This window comes from Triturus cristatus, chromosome 8 (genome assembly GCF_964204655.1).
Source record: "Triturus cristatus chromosome 8, aTriCri1.1, whole genome shotgun sequence".
NCBI classification, from domain to species: Eukaryota; Metazoa; Chordata; class Amphibia; order Caudata; family Salamandridae; genus Triturus; species Triturus cristatus.
In genome coordinates, this window is record NC_140591.1 from 1,113,775,385 (window position 1) to 1,113,800,660 (window position 25,276).

Below are 25,276 nucleotides of genomic sequence, written 5' to 3' on the forward strand. Positions count from 1 at the left end.
ATCTGCACTCTGGTTTTCTGCATAGGACAGCTAGGCCCGCCACAGTGGAAAAATTGCTTTTGGATGCTAGTCACTGTAAGGATGTTAATATGAAATTTCTGCATGTCCCTTTTTTTAAAATACCATGCACTCTGCATGGTAGGCTCCAAGGCCTACGTAGGGTTGATAATATTTAAAATTAGGTTTTTACGCCACACATAAATGGCCCCAGAAAGATTACAGTAGTTTAGCGAACTTTTTTTTCCTACTTTCTTTTTTTTTAAAGAAAGTTTTATTTTGAAAGCAGAGAATCAATCTTGCTTTCAAGCGTCTGCAAATTTTTGCATCTAATCAGAGCATTCTGGGAGTATTATATATAGCATCATATTGTTAAACTTTGAAAACTTGTGTACACATTTTTATACAGGAACCATCAGAAGTGCAGTCAGCGTTTACAACATTTACTTACAGCAATCACTCTAATAATAAAGGCTTTCAAATAATGAACCATAAACACAAGTTTGAACAGCATTAGCATATGGACACAAATTACTTCAACTGTAGACAGTGCTCTTCCCTGATCCATAATATAGTACTGCAGCCAAAGGGCTTGTGCTGCAGAGGGTTAGGCCTACTTGTCCCAAGGACAAAATACACATGAAAACTTGTTGCCCTTGACCCCAAACAATATTTCCCGGGCGTCGGGCTATAGGAATTACACATCCCTGTTTTACATGGCTACCTTCAGGCTACAATGGTAGGTCTATAGCCATGTTTGCACTGCCACTGTAGTGGATGGCACTGTGCCATAGTTCACTAGTGCATTTAACTAACAAGGTCTGGGTACACTTTATTATGTACTAGGGACTCGATAGGCAAGTTAAATATACCAATTAGGAGTATGCCAATTTGAACAGGTTTAAAGCAAACGCCTAGGCGCTTTACTACATGTTAGTAGGGGTAAAGTGTACAAAGACCTAAAGCAAGCAAAAATATAGGGTCCACAATAGATGAAAAATCTGGAGTGACGAGGAAGATGAATTTCCTACAGATATTTTAAACTTAAAAAGGCTACAGTGTTAACCCACAGCGATCCAAAAAAAAATAAAAAAAATACATGTACTGGGATTCGTAGCAGAGATAGTCTTCTAATGATTTCTGAAGTACTTGGAGAATCCAGTGTTACAGGGGGGGTAGCAAAATGAATCATTAAACGTTTTCAGCTTACCTCCTTTACGACCGGACTGCATCATCATACGACGCCTCACAGTATCAAATGGATAGGAAATCACGCCAGCTACCGCAGTCACAGACTGTGCAATCATCCAGCTAATCATGATGTGAGTATTCCTAGGATCAGGGAGCATACCTGCAAATAAACGAGAACCACCAAGTTTGTAGGTACCATTTCACAAGCCGACATTTCTGCATGTAACTTTTGATCTCAAATATATTGAGGGAAATGCACCATGTATTTAATACATTGTGATCAAGTTGGAGTTATTTATGTTTAAGGCTCCCTGTTTCCGTTTTACTGATTTTTACAGATAAATACAGAGAGAAAACCATTTATTTTCTTGTCTGTATTTATTTTTAAATGTGGATAAAAACGGAAATTGGGTGCTTTTTGAGCGATTCTAAATACACTTTGCCATGACTGTCAGGCCAATAACTGTGTGGATTGATAGGCAAGGGGTTTAAAAAGAAAGGAATTTTAGTAAAAAGACTTAGAGCAGTAGCTATGCACAAGGCTGATACTGAAATGTGCATATTTTCATATAAGTGCATTGATTTATCTTCTGCAGATGTTCATATCATTCAAGCACGACTGTATTTTATTGGTTAAATAAATGTGGATATATACCAGTTTCAGCTTTACTTTTTTCACAAAACCCATAATAAATATGGATAAACACAGATAAAGTTGACAAAAAATAAATATGGATAAATACAGACGGAAATGACCCAAAAATAAATACCATAAAACCGGGAGCCCTATTTATGTTATACAATATAGTATTTAAAACCGCTTCAGCTGTGTTGCCAGAATAACTCCCCCCCCCCCCCCCCCCCCCCCACCAAAAAAATCTTACATACTTAGAGGGGTATTTGGTCAAAGGGCTTCATCAACTGATCTTTTAAACTGTCATTCACATGTTGCTTCTGTCCACCACAGCATACGGCAATAGATGCGCCCCCTTTTACCCATTAACTTCCTTCAATTGGAGTGACTGCACAAAAGCAGTGAGCACTGTTCTTATCCACAAAAAGTTACTCTTCAGTGACAAAGCTGCTTTAAAAGAGTACTTTATGTATTTATTATTTTGTATATTAACTTTAAATACCAACTATTAATTATGCCTGCACTTTGCGTACTGAATTTATTTTTATCCTTTTAAAAGTGAAGTGTTTAAATAACATTGTAGCTGCGTGTGACTGGAGTAGTTGGTTATGTAGTGATGTATTCAGGAATCCTCAGAAGTAACTCAAGTGATGCTTGATCAAACTCCAGGTTTGTTTAAAAATATAAAAAAATTAAAGCACACATGAAAAAGCCACATCAGTGAACATTTTTCAAATACACAGGTGTGGCAGCCACATTTAGATTGGATGGTAAACTAATAACCATTGCATAGCCTGAATCTGCCAGTCCTATTGGCTTGGTCAATGCTAGTTTTCCCTTTGAGTCAGACTAGATTATGTATTATATATTCTAGACCAGACGATTCTAATCCACACAAATACCACAGATTCTTCTGATGAACAGCAGACTGCAGTTAGCACTTCGTTATTCAATAAAAAAAAAAAAAAAAAAAAAAAAAAAAGTGCATTCGAAGTCACTGTCGTGCCTTGTACTACTCCACTTGTATCTCCCTTGCCCAAAATGCTCTGAATGTAAATAAGACTATTAAAGCTCTAATTAATCACGCATGTTGTAGCCTTCCCATCACCCGAGCTGAGCCACTTTGACTTTCAAATTGTTTCCACATTGGCAGTACTCCTTCATCCTCCAGTAAGCCTTTGCCATTTCACGTTTAGCACTCCCAAATTATCTTTCGCCTGAATTTAGTTGCTTGATAAACTATTACAGGTCACTTAACCTGGCTTGCCTCTAGAACCCTGCCAAGTACAGGCATCTCGAGTTAGCCTCACCCATTCTGTTTGAGCGGCGAGACGTCGCTTGATTCCGGCCCCATTCCTGCTAGCTGGAAATAGTCTATGGTGATCACTTTGCTCAAAAACACCTTATGCGGATCCCTTACTTCTGAGCAACTTGGATTGTTCGTACTTTCACACATCCTATTAAAATCATGGAAAGAGAAGTCGATACACGGCTGTCTTTCCTAGAGAAACGGCTATCCCTTTGACTTCAAAAGTGGGTCTAGCCCAGTGGCGGATGGTGACATTTGAAAGTGGTGGGGCGTAAACTTTGTCAGAGTGCACCGTGGCGAGCAAGCGCAGCGAGCGAGCTCGACCACCTTAGAGGGGGTTCGGGGGGGGTTCCCCCCCCCCCGAGAAAATTTTGAAAAAAAAGTGGGTAAAGGGTGCATTTTCAAGCAAATTTGAGAAGCACAGAGACTAGAGCTGCAAACACACAGAGCCCACTGCAGAGGGTATGTTCTTAGGTGAAGTCCTGCTGAAACTAAAATGCATTAACATTATAATCTCAGTTTCCCCACTTAACAAAGAGAGTCATCCCCAGAAAATGAGTTCCCCATCCTGTTTCTTCATTACATTTTCAGACAAAATTAGGAACATTCATAGACCATCCACACATGCATTAAGCACATTGTAAAAACAAAAAAAGAATCACGTACAATAAAGCACAAATACACACACACAGTCGCACATACAGACATACATACCATAACACACACATACAGACATACACAGGCACATCTTGAGACTCAACATAATGAAGAACATGAGAAAGAGACAGAGGGAGCAAAAATGTTTTGTGCTGATGGAGAGTTAATGTACTCACATCATGCCAGGAATCTGTGCCCAACCTACGGGTCAAAAGCTGTGACCTTGGATTTGACAGCGGGTCAATCATTGTAAAGGTTGTCCCCTCTAAGAGCCATGATATACAGTGCTGCAGTATGAGAGCTAGGGCATACCATACCGCTGTAGTATGAGCACAAGACACAGGACCACAATATGGGAACCATAACATTAAGTCCTGCAGCATGAGAGCCAGGACATACTGTGCCATAATAGTATCAGTACAAGACACAGGACCACAATATGAAAGCCATAATATACAGTTCTGCAGTATGAGAGCTCGGACATACCATGCCACCGCAGTATGGCCACAAGACACAGGACTAACATATAACAGCCATAATATACAGAGCAGCATTATGAGAGCTCAGCTAGGACATACTGTGCCACAAGAGATGGAGCATAAGGCACAGAACTATGATATAAGAGCCATGATATACAGTGCTTCAGTGCGAGAGCTCGGACATACCATGCCGCTGTAATATGAGTACATGACACAGGGCTACAATATGAGGGCCATAATATACAGTGCTGCAGTATGACAGCTCGGACAAATCGTGCCACCATAGTATGAGTGCAAGACATAGAAACACAATATTAGAGCCATAATATACAGAGCTGCAGTATGAGAGCTCAGCTAGCACATGCCACCAGAGATTGAGGATATGGCACAGGACTACAATATAAGAGCCACGATATACAGTGCTGCAGTTTGAGAGCTAGGACATACCATGCTGCTGTAGTATGAGCACAGGACACAGGACCACAAATGAGAGCCATAATACAGTGCTTCAGTGTGAGAGCTAGGATGCCACCAAGTGGACTTGGAAATGCTTTTGCCATATTAAAAATAAATACCATCCTGCTCACTGGAAATGTTGGAACACGTCACTTCTTACTGGGAGCATTGAGTACGCATTGTTGGAATGGACAGCTTTGTCACCAAAAAGGGCAACATAACGTGAACCAAGTACTCTGTTGGCCTCTCGCTTATACGTTATTTTTTTTTTACAAATATTTAGTTAAGCTCCAAACTAACTGTAAACATGTCTTTGATATCTAGAGCATACATTTCTGGCATCCAAATATATCCACATAAAGTGAGAACCACGTGATTTTTAAATACTTGGTCACAGAATGTTCCAGTCACTGCATTACCGTCCGTGAGAGATATCTTTACTAGGATCCAAAGACTTTCACCACTTGCAAGCTTTTACTAAAAGACTAGAACAAGCAATTTTAATAAAAATCTAGTTAACACAGATGATATCGTTTGTGTTTGTTTGCGTGTAATAAGAGACCCCTACTGCCACCTTACACCACACAGGATTGTTTTCCTCACAATGTCGTGGACACGGCTCTGCAGCAATTTTACCAACTAACTTTCCACACAATAGACGTTCACCATATGGTACATTTCACATTTTGAGATTTCTCTATTACTTTTACTGCACAGACCTCGAACCAGCCGGTACCCCTATTGTACCCGTGAGGGTCTGACTGTCACATATCAATCTATCCTGACTACACGCAACGGGTACAGGAACAGCAGAAAACCTTTGTGGTGGTAAAGCGACATCTACGAGACTTAAATTTCAAATACATTGTCCTTTTCCTGGCCAAACTGCGGTTAGAGAGCAATGGGAAAATGCTGTTCTTTTTCCCCTGGTGAGGCAATTGACTGGCTGGACTCCCGAGGACAGCCGGGGGCATGATTCATCCAAGTCAACAGGCTTGGCAAGACCGCCCAGAGTGCAAAAGAAACAGGACTTTAGGATCGCCAATTGCAGGGACCGCAGCACAGGCCGGGTCAGTATGCCTGGACGGAACACTACAGATCCCAGATGGCATCCCGGACTCCCGAGAGTCGTCCATGACACAACTTAGAAGTAGTGTTCTGAACAAAGACACTAATGTTGAAGTTAAATCGGTGCCCGAATGAGTATGTGGGTTTTGGAATTGTCTTGAAGTGTCAAACCACTATTGATTCAGAATTAAACCGCAGCACCCTACTGGGAGCATGTGGTACATGCTTGATAAAAGGGGGGATACTTTTACATTAAAGATAATTAGTTGACAGGGTTCAGCGCCCCTAGAGTCGGGTACCCGGACGGGAAGGCACATCCTCGCATCCCACCAGCCGGCCGGCCAATGGAGTAGCTGTACGCTGAGACATATGTTTGTTTTTTTGGTCTTCTGTGTAATGGGACTCATCGGTAAATGGGGTGAGGTCGACATTCCCTCTCCTTGGCTCTTTTAAGGGGTAGGTGGGGTAGTTATTGCCTAGAGGGAGGGGGGGAGTTGGTTCATGTTGGGGGAAGGGTAGGCAGGGCACCTCGACACGTGTCATGGTACATTGATTGAAATGAAGCTAGAGGGTTTAACAGTGTCTGAGTTGTATGAGAAAATGAGGCCAAGGACTGGTACAAATGATGGAATGTTATGTCAGCCACCATGACTAAAACGATTACATTGAACGCTCTTGGTATTGCAGCCTTTGAAAAATGTGGGAGAGTGTTCTCTTATGCTGAAGTGGTATGACATGGCTGTGGCCTGCCTGGAGGAGATACACATATGGGAGGACTCATTTCCATGTCTGCAGAAATACTGGAGGGATCAGTTATACTCCACCTTGTATTCTCATTTCGCTAGCATTTGGGTGGCCCCTGGGATCCCATTCCAACATTTACACCACAACATAGACCCAGAAGGAAGATACATTATATTACATGGTAAACTAGACGGTAGGGAACTGCACAGAGAGTATGTTCGCAAGAATGCAGTGCACACAGTGTGGATAAGCAGTGCCTCGGAGGAGGATGCAGTGTGGTCTTATAAGGGACACGGGGTACAAGGTGTTCAGAAAGTGGACGTAGAGCTCATGCAGAGAATGCACTGCACTAAGTGTGGGTGCAGTGTAGAGAATGAAGATGCAGAGCACAGTGTAATGCTGTGCAAAGTGGGGACGAATTTCAGACAGCAGAACTGCAGTGCAAATAGAGTTAGGATGCACTGCACTCAGAGTGGCCGTGCAGTGCGCTGAGGCAGCGATGCAGTGCACAACGTGATGGCGTAGTGTGCATGTGGCATGTGGATGCAGAGCAGAGAGAAAAGAGAGGAAGTGCACAGAGTACAGGGGAGATTTCAACATGGTGACGCAACGTGCAGTGTGTGGTGTGCACTGCAGTGCACACATAATAGATGTATTGCAGAACAGAGGGATTCAGTGCCCAGTGAACAAACAAAATGCAGAGACATTCAGTGAGATGCAGGGGCTCTTTGTTGAGAGCACAGTGCACAGAACGACCTCTAGCCACAGAGAGCAGAGATGGAGTACACAGAATGCAGATGCAGCTGAAAGCTGCAGTGATGTAGAAGGGGCTTCACAGAATGAGGTGAGAAAAGTTGCAGTGATCAGAGTAGACGAGTAGTATAGAGGGAATAGAATACAATAGTGCAAAGAATGGGCAGAGAGAAAATGCAGTGGGAGGGTAGTGTATGTGTGTGCCTTGTGTTTATGAGAGCCACAAAACCTGTATTTTTCTAGCGCCTTCTGGATATCGGTGTGCTTAGATTATTTATATTTAAATGACTTCCCAGACAGAAAGGTTGGATCCCACCCTTTGTGTAAACGTCCTAGGCTTATGTTTACGTTTTTAGCCTACTACCGTATGGCGATTGGTGTGATTATATTACTGAAAATATGTACACAATAATGTCATAGCAGAACTGCAGCGTGGGACCCCAGCTCCGTGTGTAGGTCCGAGGCCGACATGTACAAAAAATGTTTAATAGCGCCTGATTGAGGCTGGCCTGCTTATGTTGCTGAATCCTTAAATAAACAGAGGTGGTTTGTTGTACCATTTTCTTGTTTTATTTTGTTCGTAAACTTTGTATCTTTATAAACTGTAGATTTATTTGTTTTGCTTTTATTTTATATAATAAAAAGTGTGAATATAATCTCAAAACACACTTGTATTACAAAGTACAATGTTTCGTTTCTTTATCTGTGGTGTTTGCTTTGGGGCAGGAGAGGTCGTACGGGGGAGCGGGTCACGGTTGTTGGTGTCTTTATAGCTTTGTAGTGCAGTCGCGGCTCGTGTCGTGTGTGGGGGGGGGGAAGGGGGGGGGGGGGGGGGGGGGTGTCACGCGGGGGTGTTTTTAAAAAAAATAAAATCCTACCTGTCCTGAGCAGGTCCGGGTCCGCGCTGCCTCGCCTCAGGTCCGTCCGTTACTTCTGGCGCCGCCGCCTACACACTCACTCACTGGAACAGGCGCAGCCCATCTGACCCCTCTCAGCCAATCCTGGTGCTGGAGCAGCACCAGGATTGGCTTAGAGCAGGCTTACGCTCCGCCCGCCTACCCATTACGAGACCGAGGTTTGAGCCTTGGCTCAACCTCGCTCTCCTAATGGGCATGCGCCAGACTCGGGAAACACTAGTGCGCATGACTGGGCACGGTGCAAAAATCGCCCTCCGTCCCCACTCATGCGCACTTGTGTGCTGCTGGCTGCCTGTCAGTCAACATGACGCCAGACCGCCCACCCCCTTCAGACTCTGAAGGGGGTGGGCGGTCCAACGTCATACTGACTGACAGTTCTCCCTCACTTTCACCGAGGAAGCTGTGGGCGCGAGGCGCGGGGGCGACGCCCCAACGCCCCCAATGGACGGACCGCCACGTAGCCCCTTGATCGGATGTACAATCCCGTTACTCAAAACGCAAGTATTAAATTGTGAAATCATGTTATTTTATTGTGTTTTTTTACCAACTCCCTCATTGATTCGTCTCAATCGGGCTTCCACTACAATTGTGAATTATTGGACCTATGAATTTTCAACACTGTCCTTGAATCAAAGTCCTTTTCCCTGCGATTACCGGAAGGCTATTGAACTTTCCCCAACTACCCTGCCGGAGCGGGTAGTACAAAATTTTGTATACCCCTCCCCACCCCCATTTTTGCATGTTTATATTAATCCGAATAATCTATTAATTGTAATATTAATCTGTTTGAAGTGATAACTCACGAATTTTATTAACGAAAGAATTACACGTGGGATTTGCATATTGCAGGATACATGTTGCTTTGTGTCGTAATTGTAAGTTGCACCAGATGACATCACTGGGAGAATATAAACGCTTTAAATGTTGCTATCATGCTAGATAATTACTTACACATAGGGGAATTAGTGAGGGTTTAACATTTTATTAGCCATTTCAATGTGTTAATTACATGTTGTGTGTGTTTTACTTACATGTGTGTGTTTTACTTAAGTTGACCATTTGGGCCTAAGAAAAGATGGCTGACTGAGACACACGACGTGACTGCTATCGTTTCACGAGGTTTTGGGTGAAGTGCGCCTGCGCCACCGCCAGCAACAGTGGCCTCTTCCTGATCCCAGGCAAGATGTACCCATCAAGGACACCCTGGGAGCTTCGCCAAAATCACGAAACAAAGGACTGTCTTTAAAACTGGAACCAGCAAATGTGACGACTTAACCTAACGGACTATGTGAGAACTTTACCGAATGACCCCAAACCAGCCAATCAGGATTTTCTAAAACTGATGGTTACATTTTGACATTAATTTCATTATAAAAGAAGGTAGACTAGGGAGTTAAAGATCCTTGATCCTTTTCCGGACGTTATGCTGCCGGAGAAGACGGTGACACTGCTGGACAGCTGTTTCCTGAATCTTTGAAAGACTGAATTGCTGCCAGACTTTGATGAATTAAAGACTTTCACGACTTGATTGACTTAGAGGACGACTGTTAGCCAGATTAGGTAAATATGATGTTCGGAGATTTGGTTTGTGACTTATTGTAATTAAAATGGATTAGATAAACAAAATTATTATTTTAACAAATAAATGTGTCGGGTGATTTATTTAGAGAAATTGGAATAAGATTAAATGTAGATTAAAGAATTGAATCACCGAATATCCAAAGTTAACTAACTGATCTGTCGACTAAATGAGGGGAATATCTCGAGGTTCTGAGTTTAATAAAAGTACTGAATTTATGTTGAGGTAAATTGGGTTCTTTTAATTGAAAGATATTCCATTCATGTCAGCGTTTAGACAATTTATCTCTCCTGTGAGAACGGATCAATGAAGTGTGAGTGTTGGTGTTATGGGCCCCACCAATGAATGTATTGAGTGAATGAGCTAGTGTGATATTTGATCTGTGACGAAGGGAGGATTTAAAATTCCACGCTGCATCACCCCAGGGCTCCACCATTAGCAACAGTCTACTTTATAGTTACAAATCCCCGCTCACCAGACTCAGTCTTGCGACTTTAGTCTTACAACATATGCCGAGGGCTCAAGTCACCCGGCTGGAGGGGCCCTTCTTCTGATAGACAAGTTTGGCTGAATACCAACTCTGAACCCGGGTACAGATGTGGCAGATTCTTGAAGTTCTAATTGGGGGCTTAGACCACTACAGCTGTCAAGTGGTATTATCCTAGTATCTTTAGGCTAGAGTGCAGAGTATATTTATAAAAATTAAAATAAAAATAACTGTTGCTCACCCGATACATAGCTTACCTAGTCATAAACACCTCTCCATATCCGGCTGCTTTGCACTGTATCCCACAGGTCAAACATTTTATCAAGAGTACCCATCGAGTATTTGATTAGCTCAAGCAACAGAGTAAGAACTTTTCCTTCATTCCAGTCTGGTATGTGCACTCAGGTTTAATACCATATTCTGATAGGCCCCAGATCGAATTCTTCTAAAATAAAGGGCTGAGAATTACAAGGGCGGTTCAACATGGGTGTGTGGACTCCTCTCCCCATTTTTCTGGGTCCATGTGTTTTTTCTAAGATGCCACAACTGCCCATCAAGCAGGTTCTCATTCTGATCAAGGGTCAGGCATCGCTCCGAATCATGATCAGGTAGGTGTTTTTGCTCCCTTGCTCCAGTGTCAGCAAGTCAACATTTGCCAGACTGACGATGTCAGGGCCTATGGGTTGATGGCATCAGCCTGGAGAAGCCTTGCCTTTCGTACATAAGGGCCTCTCCCTGATGGCTGCCTACAGCGTCCCATATTATATTAGACCAGGTCACTTCCAAGCTTCATCCTTGCACAGCCCAGGGCTAGACGTAAACCAGAGGGAAGTAGCCTCTTCATGCTGCACCCGTCCCCACTTTGTACCAGGATAGGGTCATGGTCAACAAACTTTAGTGAGCCCCAACACTGTTCGATGAAGAGTTCTTAAAGAGCATTCAGAATCAGACCACACCTGTGCTGCAGGACGTTGGAGGCACATTGCGTAAACTGGACCACTTTGAAGGCTTCAGGAGTCCGATTGCCTCCACTCAAACAAAAGTTGTGTGATTATGCTCTGCGTTCATACCATAATTGACTTGGGACAGGATCATTATTTCTTTCCACTACTCCGACTTGCTGGGTGTTGGAATTAATAAATAAGGTTGAGTGCACTGGCCTGGTGGACCCTCTACATATTCATGAGTGATGCTACAGCATCTAGTAATAACCTGCCCAGCTTTCCACCCAGCAACCTCCAAGGCAGAGAGGAGTCTCTAGATTCCCTGTTCCGGGGCCAAAGCTATGACTATCCCTGTGACATGAACATGCCTTAGTTTTTTCATAAGGCTATTAAACAGTGGCTCTTTTGCCAATTGTTCTTCTCAGATGGTATGTGCTTGGTACCTACAAAACATCAAGTCAGTTGAATTCGGCATTAAAGATATATATTTATTTGGGAAAGCTGAATGAGGTACACTTTACTGAAACAGATCGTGGGCACTGCCCATCCCACTCTGTATTCAGTCTTGGAATGGATATCAGTGCGTTTTTGGACACGTGCCTTGCCAGTCATGCTGCTGCCTTGTAAATATCCATGAAAAGCATAAAGCTACTGTGGATGCCAAGAACCTAATGGGATGCAATAGCCTTCCAAGCGAGTGACCTGCGACCAATGTTACAATAAAAAGAATGCTGGGTGCAATAAAAACAAGTGATTGCCTGTCCGGTTAGCTACCTGAAGACTGGTATGGTTCTACTTACTACCTCATAGAAGTAGGACATAAAACAAACACCCAATTTTCTTGCGCCAGTTGAACTTCCCTTCACCAAAAGAAAAGGCAGTACCAGGATAGGCATCTGTGTATCAGCAGCTCTATGAGAAGAGGCAGAGTGCATGTCGCAGAAGGATGGGTCCATTAAGGTGCAAGGATGCTCATTCTCCCGCTGCACTATTTTAGTTATGTTGAGCATGGGTGCTGGTTTACCAAAGTGCCAGGAGTAGCATAAGTGACATTGCATACCCTTTGACTTTAATGACATCACAGGAAGTGACAAGCCCATTGACCCATATTTTTTCCCCAGGAAGTGATCACATCACCGTTACATAATTGACATCACTTAAGTTCCATACTCACTACATGATTAGTGTAACGCAACAGACAAATGTCTTTTGACACTTCTATTAGCGTGTAGAATTGATCTTTGAAAGTTTTGGGGATAAATACTTGACCTGAATTGTAGTGAGCGGGCAAAGAGTTAAGGCCAGAACATCTCTAGAGGTTTTCTCCCACCAAGAAACATTTGAAAAGAATGGGGTGGCATTCCATGGAGGGGTGCATGGGCGTTTGATGCACATCCCCATCCGCAAACATTGGTAGGCAGGAATTTGCATCTTAGGCCTATGTTTCCTTGAGGCAAGTATAACTAGGAGAAATGTTTATTTTTTTACTCGTTTTCCAACGTTGTGAGCTGTATAATGCAGCACACACGCAAAGTGGGAAAATCCTTACAGCACAGTGTTTGTACTAAAGGCACCCCTTCCAGTACAAAACCTATGCCTCAGAGAATGCACACACCCTTGCGTGAGAGAGTGAATTGGGGCATGGTTGGTTGCCAAAAGTGTGCCCATGCTACAGGAAAGAAAAAAAAAAAAGAGAATCTTATATTTTGTGCCTTTTTCCTCTTTGACCAAAGTCCGTGCAGCGTTGCCTTGCATCAGATAGAAAATCTGGGCTTCAATCTCACGCAATACCGGTCTCGTACTTACTACCTTTCACTCACAAACACCTACACACATGGCACACTCACAGGAACACTTACTTGCAAACACAAACATACATTTAAATATGTATTTTTTTTAACTTGCTACAGTTGCTGGAAAAGGTCCCATTCCAGCTAAACGGGTTCCATGTTTTAGTAGACTAATAGATTATTCCATGTGTTCTTGGCACTTACTGCCACCTCCGAGGCCAGGGGTCGTAAATGTAGTGATGAAACTCACTGCACAGAGAAGAACTACAAAAAAATTATTATTTACAAAGCAATAAGATAATGACAAGGAAACGATTTTATCCTTCACCATCTAAAGCCCAGAGGTATAGCAAGAAGGAAAAAACATTATAATACTGCCCTCACACACTTTGCAGTGTCATGCTTCATCATTGGGCAGCATCAAACGCCCCCGTGCAGACCAACACAGTGGGTGGAGCGCAATGTTTTTTTAGAATGAAGTATATAGTGGTGAGGTTGCAGAGAAACGGACAGTGTCAACAAAAAACACAAATAGTGAAGACAAAACCAAGGAGAATTATTCCCTAAAGAAGGGAACACAAAGTGCAGACAAACACTTAAGACTGCCTAGGAGGGGACTGTATTCAATTTTATTCCTGTCACCCCCTGGCAGGATTAAAAATAATCTCTCGGGACAAATAGGGGAGGTAAGGACCCCTAAATCCCTGCTGCGTAAACCAACATGTTTCTGCCACTGTTACACGCTCAACGTTGTATTGGCATTCATCAGGGTGTTGGTCCCGTTTTTCTGTGGTCTACACCCCTAATTGGGATTTTTTTCTTTTTACCGACAAACAGCCAATACTGCTTACGTCCTGTACTCTGGATAAATTTCAAGAGCGAACAAGTTTCTGAAAAAGAAAGTGGAACATGTACTTTATCGTTCCACTTCCCTCCTGTACCTTCCTTAAAAATGAATTTCCTCTAAACTAATATACCAATAAAAAAATACCATGTCACCCAGGAGTAAACACCACTTCACCCCTTGGCTACTCAGACACCAGAACAAAACAGGCATCCATTACACCCGCGAGGTGAAGCTGAAAGTTTACACCCAACTAACTCCACTTCAACATACCCGAAAGCACAGTAGTGGTTATGAGGAGCCGGGCAATTTGCTTGTAAGCCCATAATATAAATTAGTACCCTTAGTGTATCAAGAAAAACTTACAAGGGTTTATTAGAAATTCTCCAAACCCGGGACCGTTGAGGGACCGTGGACTTGTTGTTACTCTGTTTTTCAAACGGACAGGGAGAAATATACAAAACCATCATTATGTGAATCATACTGCCCATTCTTTAAAAAGAATATTTCACAATCATTCGACTATCATACTCCATTCCATGGAAAACTCAGTGGAAATATCACCACTTGATTTACGTTAATCCAGCTAATGTCAAATCACCACTGGTCTACAGTTTGAACAGAGCCCCTTCTGGTGAAAAAACATCCTCTGAGATCAAGGTCGTAAACGTAGTGCCAGGGGGCGCAAAAGGCAAGCCAGGGGCCACAGCTGACACCACTAGTGACCCATAAATGAGGTCCATGGTATTAAGGGGTGAAAACAGCCTTTCAGGGCAATAATGGATGTTATTTAATCCCTTCATTATGAGCCTGTGGATCAGACCCATAACTACAGAGGGTAAAGTAGCTCCCGTCCGTTTTAACATTTAAAACAAAAAAACATTTTATTCTACTTTCAAATACCATCTTTGAGGACAAGAGTGCTTTTCCCAAAAAGTTAATACTGCAATTTTGGATGGCATTCGCAACAAATCCTCACAAGGGGCCTTCAACGTTTGAAGTGCACTTTGTGTGGGGAAAACCAAACCGAAAAGGAGGAATTTGCTTTGGTGGTAGTATAAAGGAGGTCAAAGAGCAGAAGAGCTACAGTCTGGGGTAGAAGGGGACACGAGCCTTCTGCTGGAAGCTACTCGGAGGACCCTCATTCAGGGAGAGCCAAAAAAGAGACCTTAAGAACCTAGAATGCAATTCTTGGTCGGCGGCAAGGAGGTCGGAGGCAGGCATCCCAGCTACTTGCTCACCTCAAGGACTGACTTGATGTCAAGGACTGATGTTTAAGAGAAGGCAGTCTTCTACAAAAGCATACAACTTCAAAATATATATACACACATTATTTTAACATGTCTATTAGCATTTGAAACATAAGGCATATGTGAATATCGGGGGAATTGTGCAGCCACACAGGGAACAACGAGGCTGGCACATCTACCCAAGCCTTAGAATGGTTGAGATTAAATGCATGCAACAATAATGAAGGAGTACAATATTTACCTTTAAACTGAACATCAAATAAACAGCAGCATAACAAAACAATGAGGCAGTTCACGATGAAGGAGACTCTCCCTCTCCACCCAGACACCCCGTGTAGAAGTGAAAGAGGATAACGTACAAAGTGGGCTATGAGCGCAATAGGGAGGGGGTGCGGGGAGGGAGTATCAGGGGAACCGGCCTCTGCGTGGGAAGTTGAACACCCAGGGTCCCAACAAGCGATGCACCACCCCAGAGTACACCAAAAAAGCATCCCTGACCAGGTTCAAATTCAAGCCCAGCTCACGGATAGCTACGCTGGGTGTCTTCAACTCCAGACCTGGGAGAGAGGGTAGGCTCCAACTAATCCATCTCCGACAGACCATTCAACATATCTTCCCTCATTTACAGATACTGTTCAGCATGCTCATCCGTTTGCACAGCTCGCAGAAGTCTCTCCGGCTGCATCTGGTCAATGGCAACCCTCTGGCTAGTACCAGTTGTAATTGTACCAAATTAATGGGGTATTCGAGCCCCACGTTTAGGTGTCTGGAACACTCCCAGTAGACAGTGTTCAACAGAGACTCCACCAACAACTGTGACACTCTCCGTATTGTCCTTAACACCTCAGTACCCTCGTAATTTGATACAGTCCCAGGTCATATGGAGACAGAACACTGCAGTGAACCCACAGTGAGGGCAGCCCTCTGAATGAACCCCGTTGATCCTGTGCAGATGCAGTGGGGTCAGGTAGGATTGGTACAAGTAATAAAAAATTGCATAAGCTTGAACCTCGCGCTACTGGGGACTTCTTTGACCTGAGCAAATGCACTCTTCCAGGACCTTTGTGCGAGGTGTTGTCAAGGCCTCCGCCCACTTACCCCCAAACCAATGCCATGTCAGTGTCGATCCGCTTTAATGGCCCTGTAATGCACAAGTCCAGGCCTCTGGTTGACCCAGGGTCCAGTATTCGCTGTAGAGCCCAAGACTACACAGGATCGGTGGGGAAAGTTGGCCAAATCTCATGGATCGTACTGGATATCTTGGTGTATTGTAGGAACTGGCCCTGATGGAGGCCAAACAGCTCCAGTTTCCACCAACGTGAGGAACTCGCCATTAGAGTATAGGTTCAGAGCAGTGTTAAAGCCGCCCTCAAACCACTGTGTCATGTCCATCACGGACTGAATTTTATGTATGGGTTTCAGACAGAAAAGAGGCAAAAGTCAATCATAAGGGGGCCAGACGCAGTACTCCTGGCACCACATGTTCCCAGGCCACTGCCACCAGTCAAAGGGGTGGTCGTCTGGGAGGCCAGCCCCTAAGAAGGCAGTGTGGGAGGTCCGCCGCTGCACCCCATGCGCAGACATTACGGTAATCAGAACACCATTGCGCTGCGTATTGCAAAAGGCTTGCAAAGTAATATAGTAGCCGGTCTGGTAGTCCACTCCTCCCATGTCACTGTCCAACTTCAGTAGATCCAGTTTGACCCTGCTGAGTTTACCCGCCCACAACAGCAACACCAGGAGACTATCAAGTCTGGTGAAGTTAGACAGTGGAATTTCATACATAGCATTTTGCGGGGCAGAGGCAGCAGGGCAAGACAGCCATTCTGCTGAACGCAACTCTGCTATCATAGACAGTGGCAGAAGAACCCTGAAATGAATGGAGTCAACCAGGCCTCCAAGGCCTACCCATATTAAGAGGATATCTGGCTACCGGAGAACTTGCCATCTGTAGCCCCAAAATTCATAAAGGGCCTCTTTCTCATTGAAGCTAAGTCACTGATATCTGTCGGTCTTGTGCCAGAGCTGCCAGCGGGAACAGCACCATCTTCGGTTTATTTATTCAGTGGCCGGACACCACTCCAAACTCAGACATGATGCGCAGTAGAATCCTCGACTGCTCGGGCGGGTAACATACCCTAGCCCATCATCCACCTTGCGCAAGATAACATGGGTGACACCCCCCCCCCCGCCCCCCCCCCTCCCCTTTCAATTCCCCTTTTGGCCAGGTCACGCCGAAAGCATGTTGCCAGCGGATCCATCATCAAAGCGTAAAGCAGCAGTGACCGGGGGCATCCCTGTCTAGCACCTCTCTCTCAATAGGAAAACTGACACCACAGAGCCTGTCCGAACCGGTATAAAGTAGTTTAACCCCGGACAGAAATACTGGTCCAAACCCCATTCTCCAGAGAACCTCCCTGGGGTACTCAATCGAGGGGGTTGAATGTTTGACATCTAAAGCAAGCAATGTCGCCTCCATCCCACTATCAGAGGCAGAGAGCAGCACATGTTAGAACAGTCGTACATTCATTTTTGGCCCCCGTCCCAGCATAAAGCCGCATTGATCCGCATGTACCAAATTGGTGACCATGCCAGAGTCTAGAGGCAAGGACCTTAGCTAAAACATTCACATCTATTCCAGCATGGATAGGTGACTATAGGAACCGGGATCTGACAGGTCTCCGTTCGCTTTGGGAAGCAGGATTATCTGTGCTTAGTGCATGGTTTGGGGCAAGATCCCACGCTCCTTCATCAGAATGCTAGGTGCCAACAAAAAGCCCTCATCCGCTGACTTAAAATATACCAGGAACTGTTCCCCTTTAAGAAAAAGCAGCATGTAGTCCTGCCATCATCTATCAGATAATCATGCATTGCCTCAAAAAGCTGTAAAGAACCGTCTGAGAAGCACAAGTCTAAGATACCATCACACAGAGCATAGACTACATCTAAAAGACAAATAACTGAGACATCCTTAAAGATGCTAGTATTTAAAAATACCACAATTTGTCTTGGAGAAAGTATGTCAAAGCTTAATCGACATTACAGAATATCATGTACCGCTCTTGCACTATATGCATCAGACGGAGACCTGGATACTGACCGAACCCTCAACCAACTGGAATACTAAGTCAGACTGCAATTCCTACTTCAAGATTGTCAGTAGATAAAAAAACATCTTCCATAATGTCATAGTGGAATGGAAATGGATTTGTTAAGCGCGGTTGCTGCCCACGGGCGTCCAAGCGCTGAGTAGAAGCAGAGATGTGACGGAACAGGGAGATTAGGATTAGAGAGCTTTGGCGAACAGTAATGTTTTCAGCTTTTTCCGGAATGCGAGCAAGTCGGGGTTGGAGCGAAGAGAGAGGGGGGAGAGCATTCCAGAGCTTGGCGGTGTTCAGCGAGAACAGCCTACCCCCGGTCCGGGCTCTTTTCACTCTAGGAACAATAGTTAAGGGTGCAGCAAAGCTGAACCTCTCCACAGTAGCTCTTCATTTCAAAACATGCAATTTTTGAAATATTACAGCACAAAGTGACCGTAAAATCTGTTGCCATTGGCTTCAGGTTTATTAAACCCTGAAATTGAGGGGTTCTATACCCCAGCTTCAGAGATCGGAACACCTTCAGACTCTCCACAGCAAGGACTCTATGCCCAATCCCCTTCCACAACCCACACCCCAACCAGCTGTTCCCCAGCCAGACTTTACTGTGAATGCTGTTTATAACACATACTCCATCCCACCTTTTCAATTCTACTCAAGAAGGTAGTTAAAAGCTATGTAGTTAAATATGCAGCCATTGCAGAGATTTCCAGAGGGCATGGTTGTATTGGCCCAGTAGGGCACTTCCCTTTGTGCTCACAGAAGTGACAAACCTGTGCACAAGATATTCTCAGAAACTACAGGGATTACGAAATAGTCCTGAAGTAGTGTCTCATGGTCCCAGCTACATCAGTGCAGCAGAAGATTACATAGCCTACTGCAATAGATAGTCTACGATTAGGCCTCGAACTGGACAAGAGATCAAAAATTCAAATTGTATTTCTTACCAGCACATTTTCCACAGTGGTGGATGAAGTGATGCACGGTAAGAAGCCACACAATGAAATTGGTGGTGAAAAGAAAGGATGCTCTAAAAACATTAGCTAGTACACCTCTATAGCAGGAGCAGGATGTAAGAAAACATGGTCTCCCATCCTTTCCCTCTATTGGAGGTTTTGGGGTGGTCAAAATCATCTTGCAGAGTAGATGAGAACCAAAAAGGACAGATGCAGATTAGAATGCAATGAAATGGCTATGTCACAAAGTTCAAAACCACACCAGTTTTGGCCTGCAAAAAAAAAAAAAAAAAAAAAAAAAAAATGATGATTCAGGCTCATGATTTCTAGACTGGACTATGCAAACTCTACTGGGGGTTTCCTGGGTATCTCATGAGGAGTTTGCAACTAGTGTAGAATGCTGCCGCTCTACTTTTGATGAGTCTCCCTAAAAGAACTCACATTTAGCCAGCCATAAAACATTAACACTGGGTACCTGTGACCGAACACGTTCAGTTCAAAGGCTTTGTTCTTACTGAGGTTTTAATATTAAGGGTCCTCAGTATCTGTCCAATAAATTTCGTATCAAATCGATTAGATCCCTTCGGTCCTCGATTCTGTTGGTGGTCATCTCTTGGTTTAGAAAGGGGGGGGGGGGGGGGGGGGGGAGGGGCGGAAAAAAAAAAAAAAGTGGCAGCTTTTATTCTTATTTGTTCGCCAAAGAATGGAGCGCCACTACAGCTATGGGCCACAGAGGACATTGTTTTTTGAAAAACTCAAGACTTGGCACTTTTTTCTGCTTTTTAATTCCCCCCCCCCCCCCCCACACCACCACCACCCTCCTGTCCCATCTATGGATCTAGACTGCACTATCAGCGCCGAGACACTCTGGAGTAGTTCCACGATTTATAAATACAGAAGTCCTTCAGTATCTGCCTAGAGAAGAAACTGGCATTCTTCATAAGCTAGCTGTGGACCAGGCAAAAAATGCAGTACAAAAGGAAGACTGATTCATTCCAATTTTTTTCTGGCTTGAAAGACAGAATCAAAATAATATTATAAAACAGTAGTTTGAGGGCGTTGGTGTCGCTGACGAGGACTTCTGTGCTCAAGTGTGGTGTGTAAATGGTACAAGTAGAGACCTCCCGTCACTGGAGATCCCTCTAGTTTTGGAAAACACCAAGTTGAACGGAATAAAGTTGAATGTATTAACTGATCAGAGATCCCGTTTGTGGTACAATGCCCGTCTCAAACTGGCTGGGCAGCCCAATAAGGTTTGCCTGTTTTCTTATTTTTGACCAAAGATTAAAGGATCAGATGTCATGGAGTATTGCTTCCATTATGTACCTTGTGATGTGGCTTGGTTCCATGTTCCAGCATGGAGCGTGTGGGGTTCTACTGGAGTCAGTTGGCTCAGGTCTACGATGGTTGGGGTGGATGATTAATTAAAACCTCTTACTTTATAACTCAAACCGGTGTCTGGAATTTATTACACTGCAGACTATCGCATGGAAAAGAAGGGTTATCGGCCCCAACATTGGAAGACGCGATGGAAGAACCAGGTTTGCTGCACAGAAGGAGAAAATTGACATTAAGTGTAGCAGCTGCGCAGAGAAGTGAAATCTGCGTACTCTGAGGCGGTTTACTGCGGGCGTAGTCTGGTGCAGAGTAAAGGAGAAACAGGAAAAAGAGCAGCAACGGAAAGGCAAGCTGTGTTGAGGCAGTAGCTGCTGGAACGCAGAGCGCGTATGCGTTTCATCACGGCCGACGTATTCCTTGCGATGTGAATACTGTGCTCGATTGACTGTAGAAAAAAGGCCAAGTGCACGCGTAGGCGTCATCAGCAAAACCAGCTCCATTCCCCGACGAAAACAAATGGAATGTGTGCATGGTGATGGCGGCGGCCATCTTACAGAAGGAAAGAGGGAAAAGAAAGCAAGCCCAATTTCCATTAAAAAAAACATTGAAATGTTTGTGTGGTGATGGCGGGGGCCATGTTTAAAGAGACAAGGAAAAAAAAAAATTGTGGAAATTAGTGGAATACGTGGAACATTAACTGGATCTTCTTTGGGTTCAAATATAAAGAAGATTGTTGGAAGTAAGCTTGCCACCACGGTGACAAGCACACCTTAAGCTTGTATAACAATAATTTTGTGACTAACGGGTTGAACTTTTCATAAAAGGAAAAGCGTATTATAAGGATAAAATCAAAAATAAGTGAAATGTGAATGGCATACAATTGAAAAAGTATAAATTCAAAGTTTTATAAGGAACTCTTAAACGTAACTGCTCCACTTTTTTATGACAAATCCTGGGGAGCCACCAGTGAAGTGTCAGAAGTGGAAAAAAAATTGAAAATTATGCAAGAGTATGTGGTACAAATTTGAGTGCAGAGAGGAAACCGGCAGTATTACTTCATTGCTTAAGTGGTGAGGGGCAAGAGGTGTTCGAGAATTTGCCACCATTAAGTCAGAGGGTTAAATGAATATGAAGTTTGTATAAAGCAATTAGATCTGTACTTTCTGCCAAAAGTTAGTACCATAATGGAGCGTTATTTTGGTTTAAGAGAGCAAGGAAAGGGAAAAAACAGTTGAGAAGTATGTGACTGCTCTTCGGAAATTATCGCCAAGTTGTAAGTTTGGAGCGCTAGTTGGAGAGAATACATGACCAGTTTGTACTGAAATGTGGTAGTGACAATAAGAGGGGAACTCTGGTTAAAAGATGAGCCTCCTTTAAATGAAGTTATGGTAATTGCTAAACGAGTTGAACACATGTTAAAATGAGTGAATCGAGGAAGGTATGGAAATCTGATAGTCGTCCAGATAAAGTAGAAGAGGTTGTGTGTCATGCTGTACATAAGTCGGACACAGATAAGAGTGGGGAAGAAGAGAAAAAATGTTATGCTATTTCAAGAAAATGGTTATCGCTGCAGAAAGGTTGGTCACAAAGCCAATGCCAGTTTTTGTCCTGCTCAGTGTAGTTTGTGACTATTGTGGGAAAAAGGGGCACTTTTCTAAGAACTGTCGTTTTCGCAACAAAAGATGGCAGAAATGAAGTGAAAGAAGTAAGTTTTCAGGTGAATGAAGTGTGTGGTTTGGAACATCCTTCCGAATGGGTCAAGATAGGAGATGTAAAGATAAATATGAAGTTTGACTCTTGCTCTCATCTTACGTTTATATCTAAAGATGCGTTTGAGAGGAATTTAAAAAACAAAGTTAAATTACTTTAAGCTGATATAAGACCAACCGGTTGGGGGAGGGAACTCCTATAAGAATAATAGGTTACTTTCAGTCTTGTGTGGGGTGCAGTGAAGGATTTACTGATGCCAAGATCTCCGTGGCAGAGAAGGGACAACTTAGAGTTGGACACACCAAGCACGCCTTAGCATTATTCTAGATCCAAATGGTAATCTCCCTGTACAGGTACAATCTATAGAGAATGTTGGGAACAAGTATGTGAAGAAGTTTGGTGAATTATTCAAGAGTGATTTGGGCTGTTTGAAAGGCTACAGTCACAGGATTAAATGAAGCTAGGTGCAAAACCTGTTGCAGCAAAAGTCAGGAGGATTCCACTGAGTGTACAAGAATCTGTACAGAAAGAAATTAACAGACTACTTGGGCTGGTGTGACTCAGCCAGTGGAAGTGTTGGACTTGGCCCTTTTTCCCTCATTTTTTTCGTTTTTGTAGTGTTACGGTGCAGGTGCTTACTTCACCCAAGATGGCTGCCACAGACCCCTGCTACTGCAGGGTGGTCGTTTTTAATAGTAGCACCCTAGCTGCCAGGAGCTGGCTGGGACCCACAACAATGTTGCGATACCAGCCCGCCTTTTTGTCCCATAGTTAGAGTGGGGAAGCTCCTGGAAGAAGCTGGAACCTTCTAGAAGGGAGGTGGGGTTTTACTTTTGCCGCCTTGGCTAGAGGTCACCTGACCTAGGGCTACTTAAGAGTGGGAGGGAAGCTTTTGTGGTGAGTTGGCCATTGGGGTGAAGCAGAGCTGGAAGAATCCACCAGGAGTGTAGGCGGTAGGGCCTAGCCAGGGACTTATGCCTCTGAGAGGCACAGGATTTAGGTACTGCCTCTTAAGTGAGTGAGGTGCCCTGTGAATCCCACTGATCTTGCCCAGTAGTAGGAGGACCCAGAGACTCTCTGCCAGCCTGACTAGGAAGGACCTAGTCGCCCTCTCCATCCCTACCCCTGTAACAGAACCCCTTAAGGGCGCCAGATACATCTGCGCCAAAAGACTTCATCTGTCAACTGAGAACTGAAACCTAACTTTAAGAACTGAGACTGCATGACAAGAGCGAGCTGTAAGCCTTGAATGCCAGAGCTGAGACTGCGTGTCCAAGCTACCCTAGTGAACAAAATACTAATCCGATTGCCAAGTCACCGGGGATCGACCAGGTACTAGCGCTGTGACCCCCGCGCTCCCTGCCCTGGGACCCCCGGCAGCGTGCTCCGCTGAGCACTTTACCCCCATCCTTAATTTGAGCCCCCCCCTGCGACGACGAAGCCAGCGCGCTCACCGCCGCGGCCTGGAGGCCTGGGAGAGTGCTCTGCTGTGTCGCGAGGCCCAGGCGAAGTCCGGGGCCCCGTCGCAGCCGTGTGAGGAGAAGCGCAAGGTCGGGGCCGAGTTCCCCCAACGTCGTGAGGACGGACGCCTGCTGACGCCGAGACGGAGGTAAGCCCGGAGGCCGAGATCCCCCCTGGTGCACCCCCTGCTGGTCTGGAAACCACACCGCACTTGGCCCGGGTTGTCCCCTCCGTGGGAATCCCCTCCCCTGCCTGCGCGACGGAGAGACCCCGCCGAGGGATCCTGTCCGTGTCCCCCCCTCCTGTGTTACTGAGCGCGGTGCTCTGTGAACTGCACCGGAGCATAGGGACTCGCTCCTCAAGTCCAGTAATCTTCCCCGCTGGAAGCCGTTCAAAGTACTGACTAACATTACTCTCGTGTGGCGCTTCACGCCACCGACTGCTTCCTCAGCCGGAGAGACCGGGACGGCGAGTAACCCCATGTGTTATATGCTCTGCTCGAAAGTAACTATATGCCAAGGAATGCGAGTAGCGCATGGTGTTATATGCTCTGCTCGAAAGTAATTACATGCCAAGGAATGCGAGTAGCGCACTGTGTTACATGTTCTGCTCGAAAGTAACTATATGCCAAGGAATGCGAGTAGCGCATTGTGTTATATGCTCTGCTCGAAAGTAATTACATGCCAAGGAATGCGAGTAGCGCACTGTGTTACATGTTCTGCTAGAAAGTAATTACATGCCAAGGAATGAGAGTAGCGCATGGTGTTATATGCTCTGCTCGAAAGTAGTTACATGCCCAGGAATGCGAGTAGCGCACTGTGTTATATGCTCTGCTCAAAGGTAATGACATGCGACTGATTACGAGTCACGCGATGTATTAAATGTTCTACGCAAACGTATCCACATGCAACTGATTGCGCGTAGCGCTATGTTTATATGCCTTGCTTCACAGTACTAGGGGCCCTTGATCACGAGGAGCGCTCAGTTCTACAGGCGCCATGTTAGTGAACCCAATGTGTCCCCTTTCAGGTATTCCGCTTAGACGGCCGGTTCAGGGAAAGACTTTACGTAAGCGCGCACGGCGCTAGAACAAGGTTAGGCACTGCATAGATATCACCCAGAGTGTCGAATGTAATGTCACAATGGTATTATGATTCATTTATTACCTTGTTATTTCCTGAACTGCATCTGACCAGCTATACTTGGATAAACTTGAAGTATTTGCATAATTTAAACGGTGTGGCATCCCTTATTGTGTGTGACTCTAGTCCATGAGAAGCGTGTATGGTTGCTTAACACATAGCCCTCTGGTTGTCCGACCGGCTCGCGCCACGCTACCGCCTATAGGGCCTGGTGACCCCAGGTTCCTACAGGAAGCAACAGAGTGGTTGGCACCCATTGTTTTGGCTAGAAAAATTAACAATGAGATTTGTCTGTATAGATTTACATGCGCTAAATAAAGTTGTGGTGGACAAATTTCCGCTACCAAATATAGATGAGATGGTGTCAATGTTGGATGGCGCTTGTTATTTTAGTACTCTGGACTTCGCTTCAGCATATCACCAGGTTCCCCTAGATAAGAATTAACAGGAGCTGACGGCTTCCATTACCCCT

At 44.6% G+C, this 25,276-nt stretch overlaps 1 protein-coding gene across 1 annotated transcript in view; it reads right to left on the reverse strand.

Annotated features, from left to right (window-relative positions):
* LOC146805456 (ADP/ATP translocase 3) overlaps positions 1 to 25,276 on the reverse strand; it is a 51,938-nt gene that overhangs the window by 8,399 nt on the left and 18,263 nt on the right. Inside the window, exon 3 of the mRNA XM_085622688.1 lies at positions 1,208 to 1,348. Within this exon, the coding sequence (XP_085478814.1) occupies positions 1,208 to 1,348 (141 nt within the window). The remainder of the gene's footprint in view (positions 1 to 1,207; positions 1,349 to 25,276) is intronic.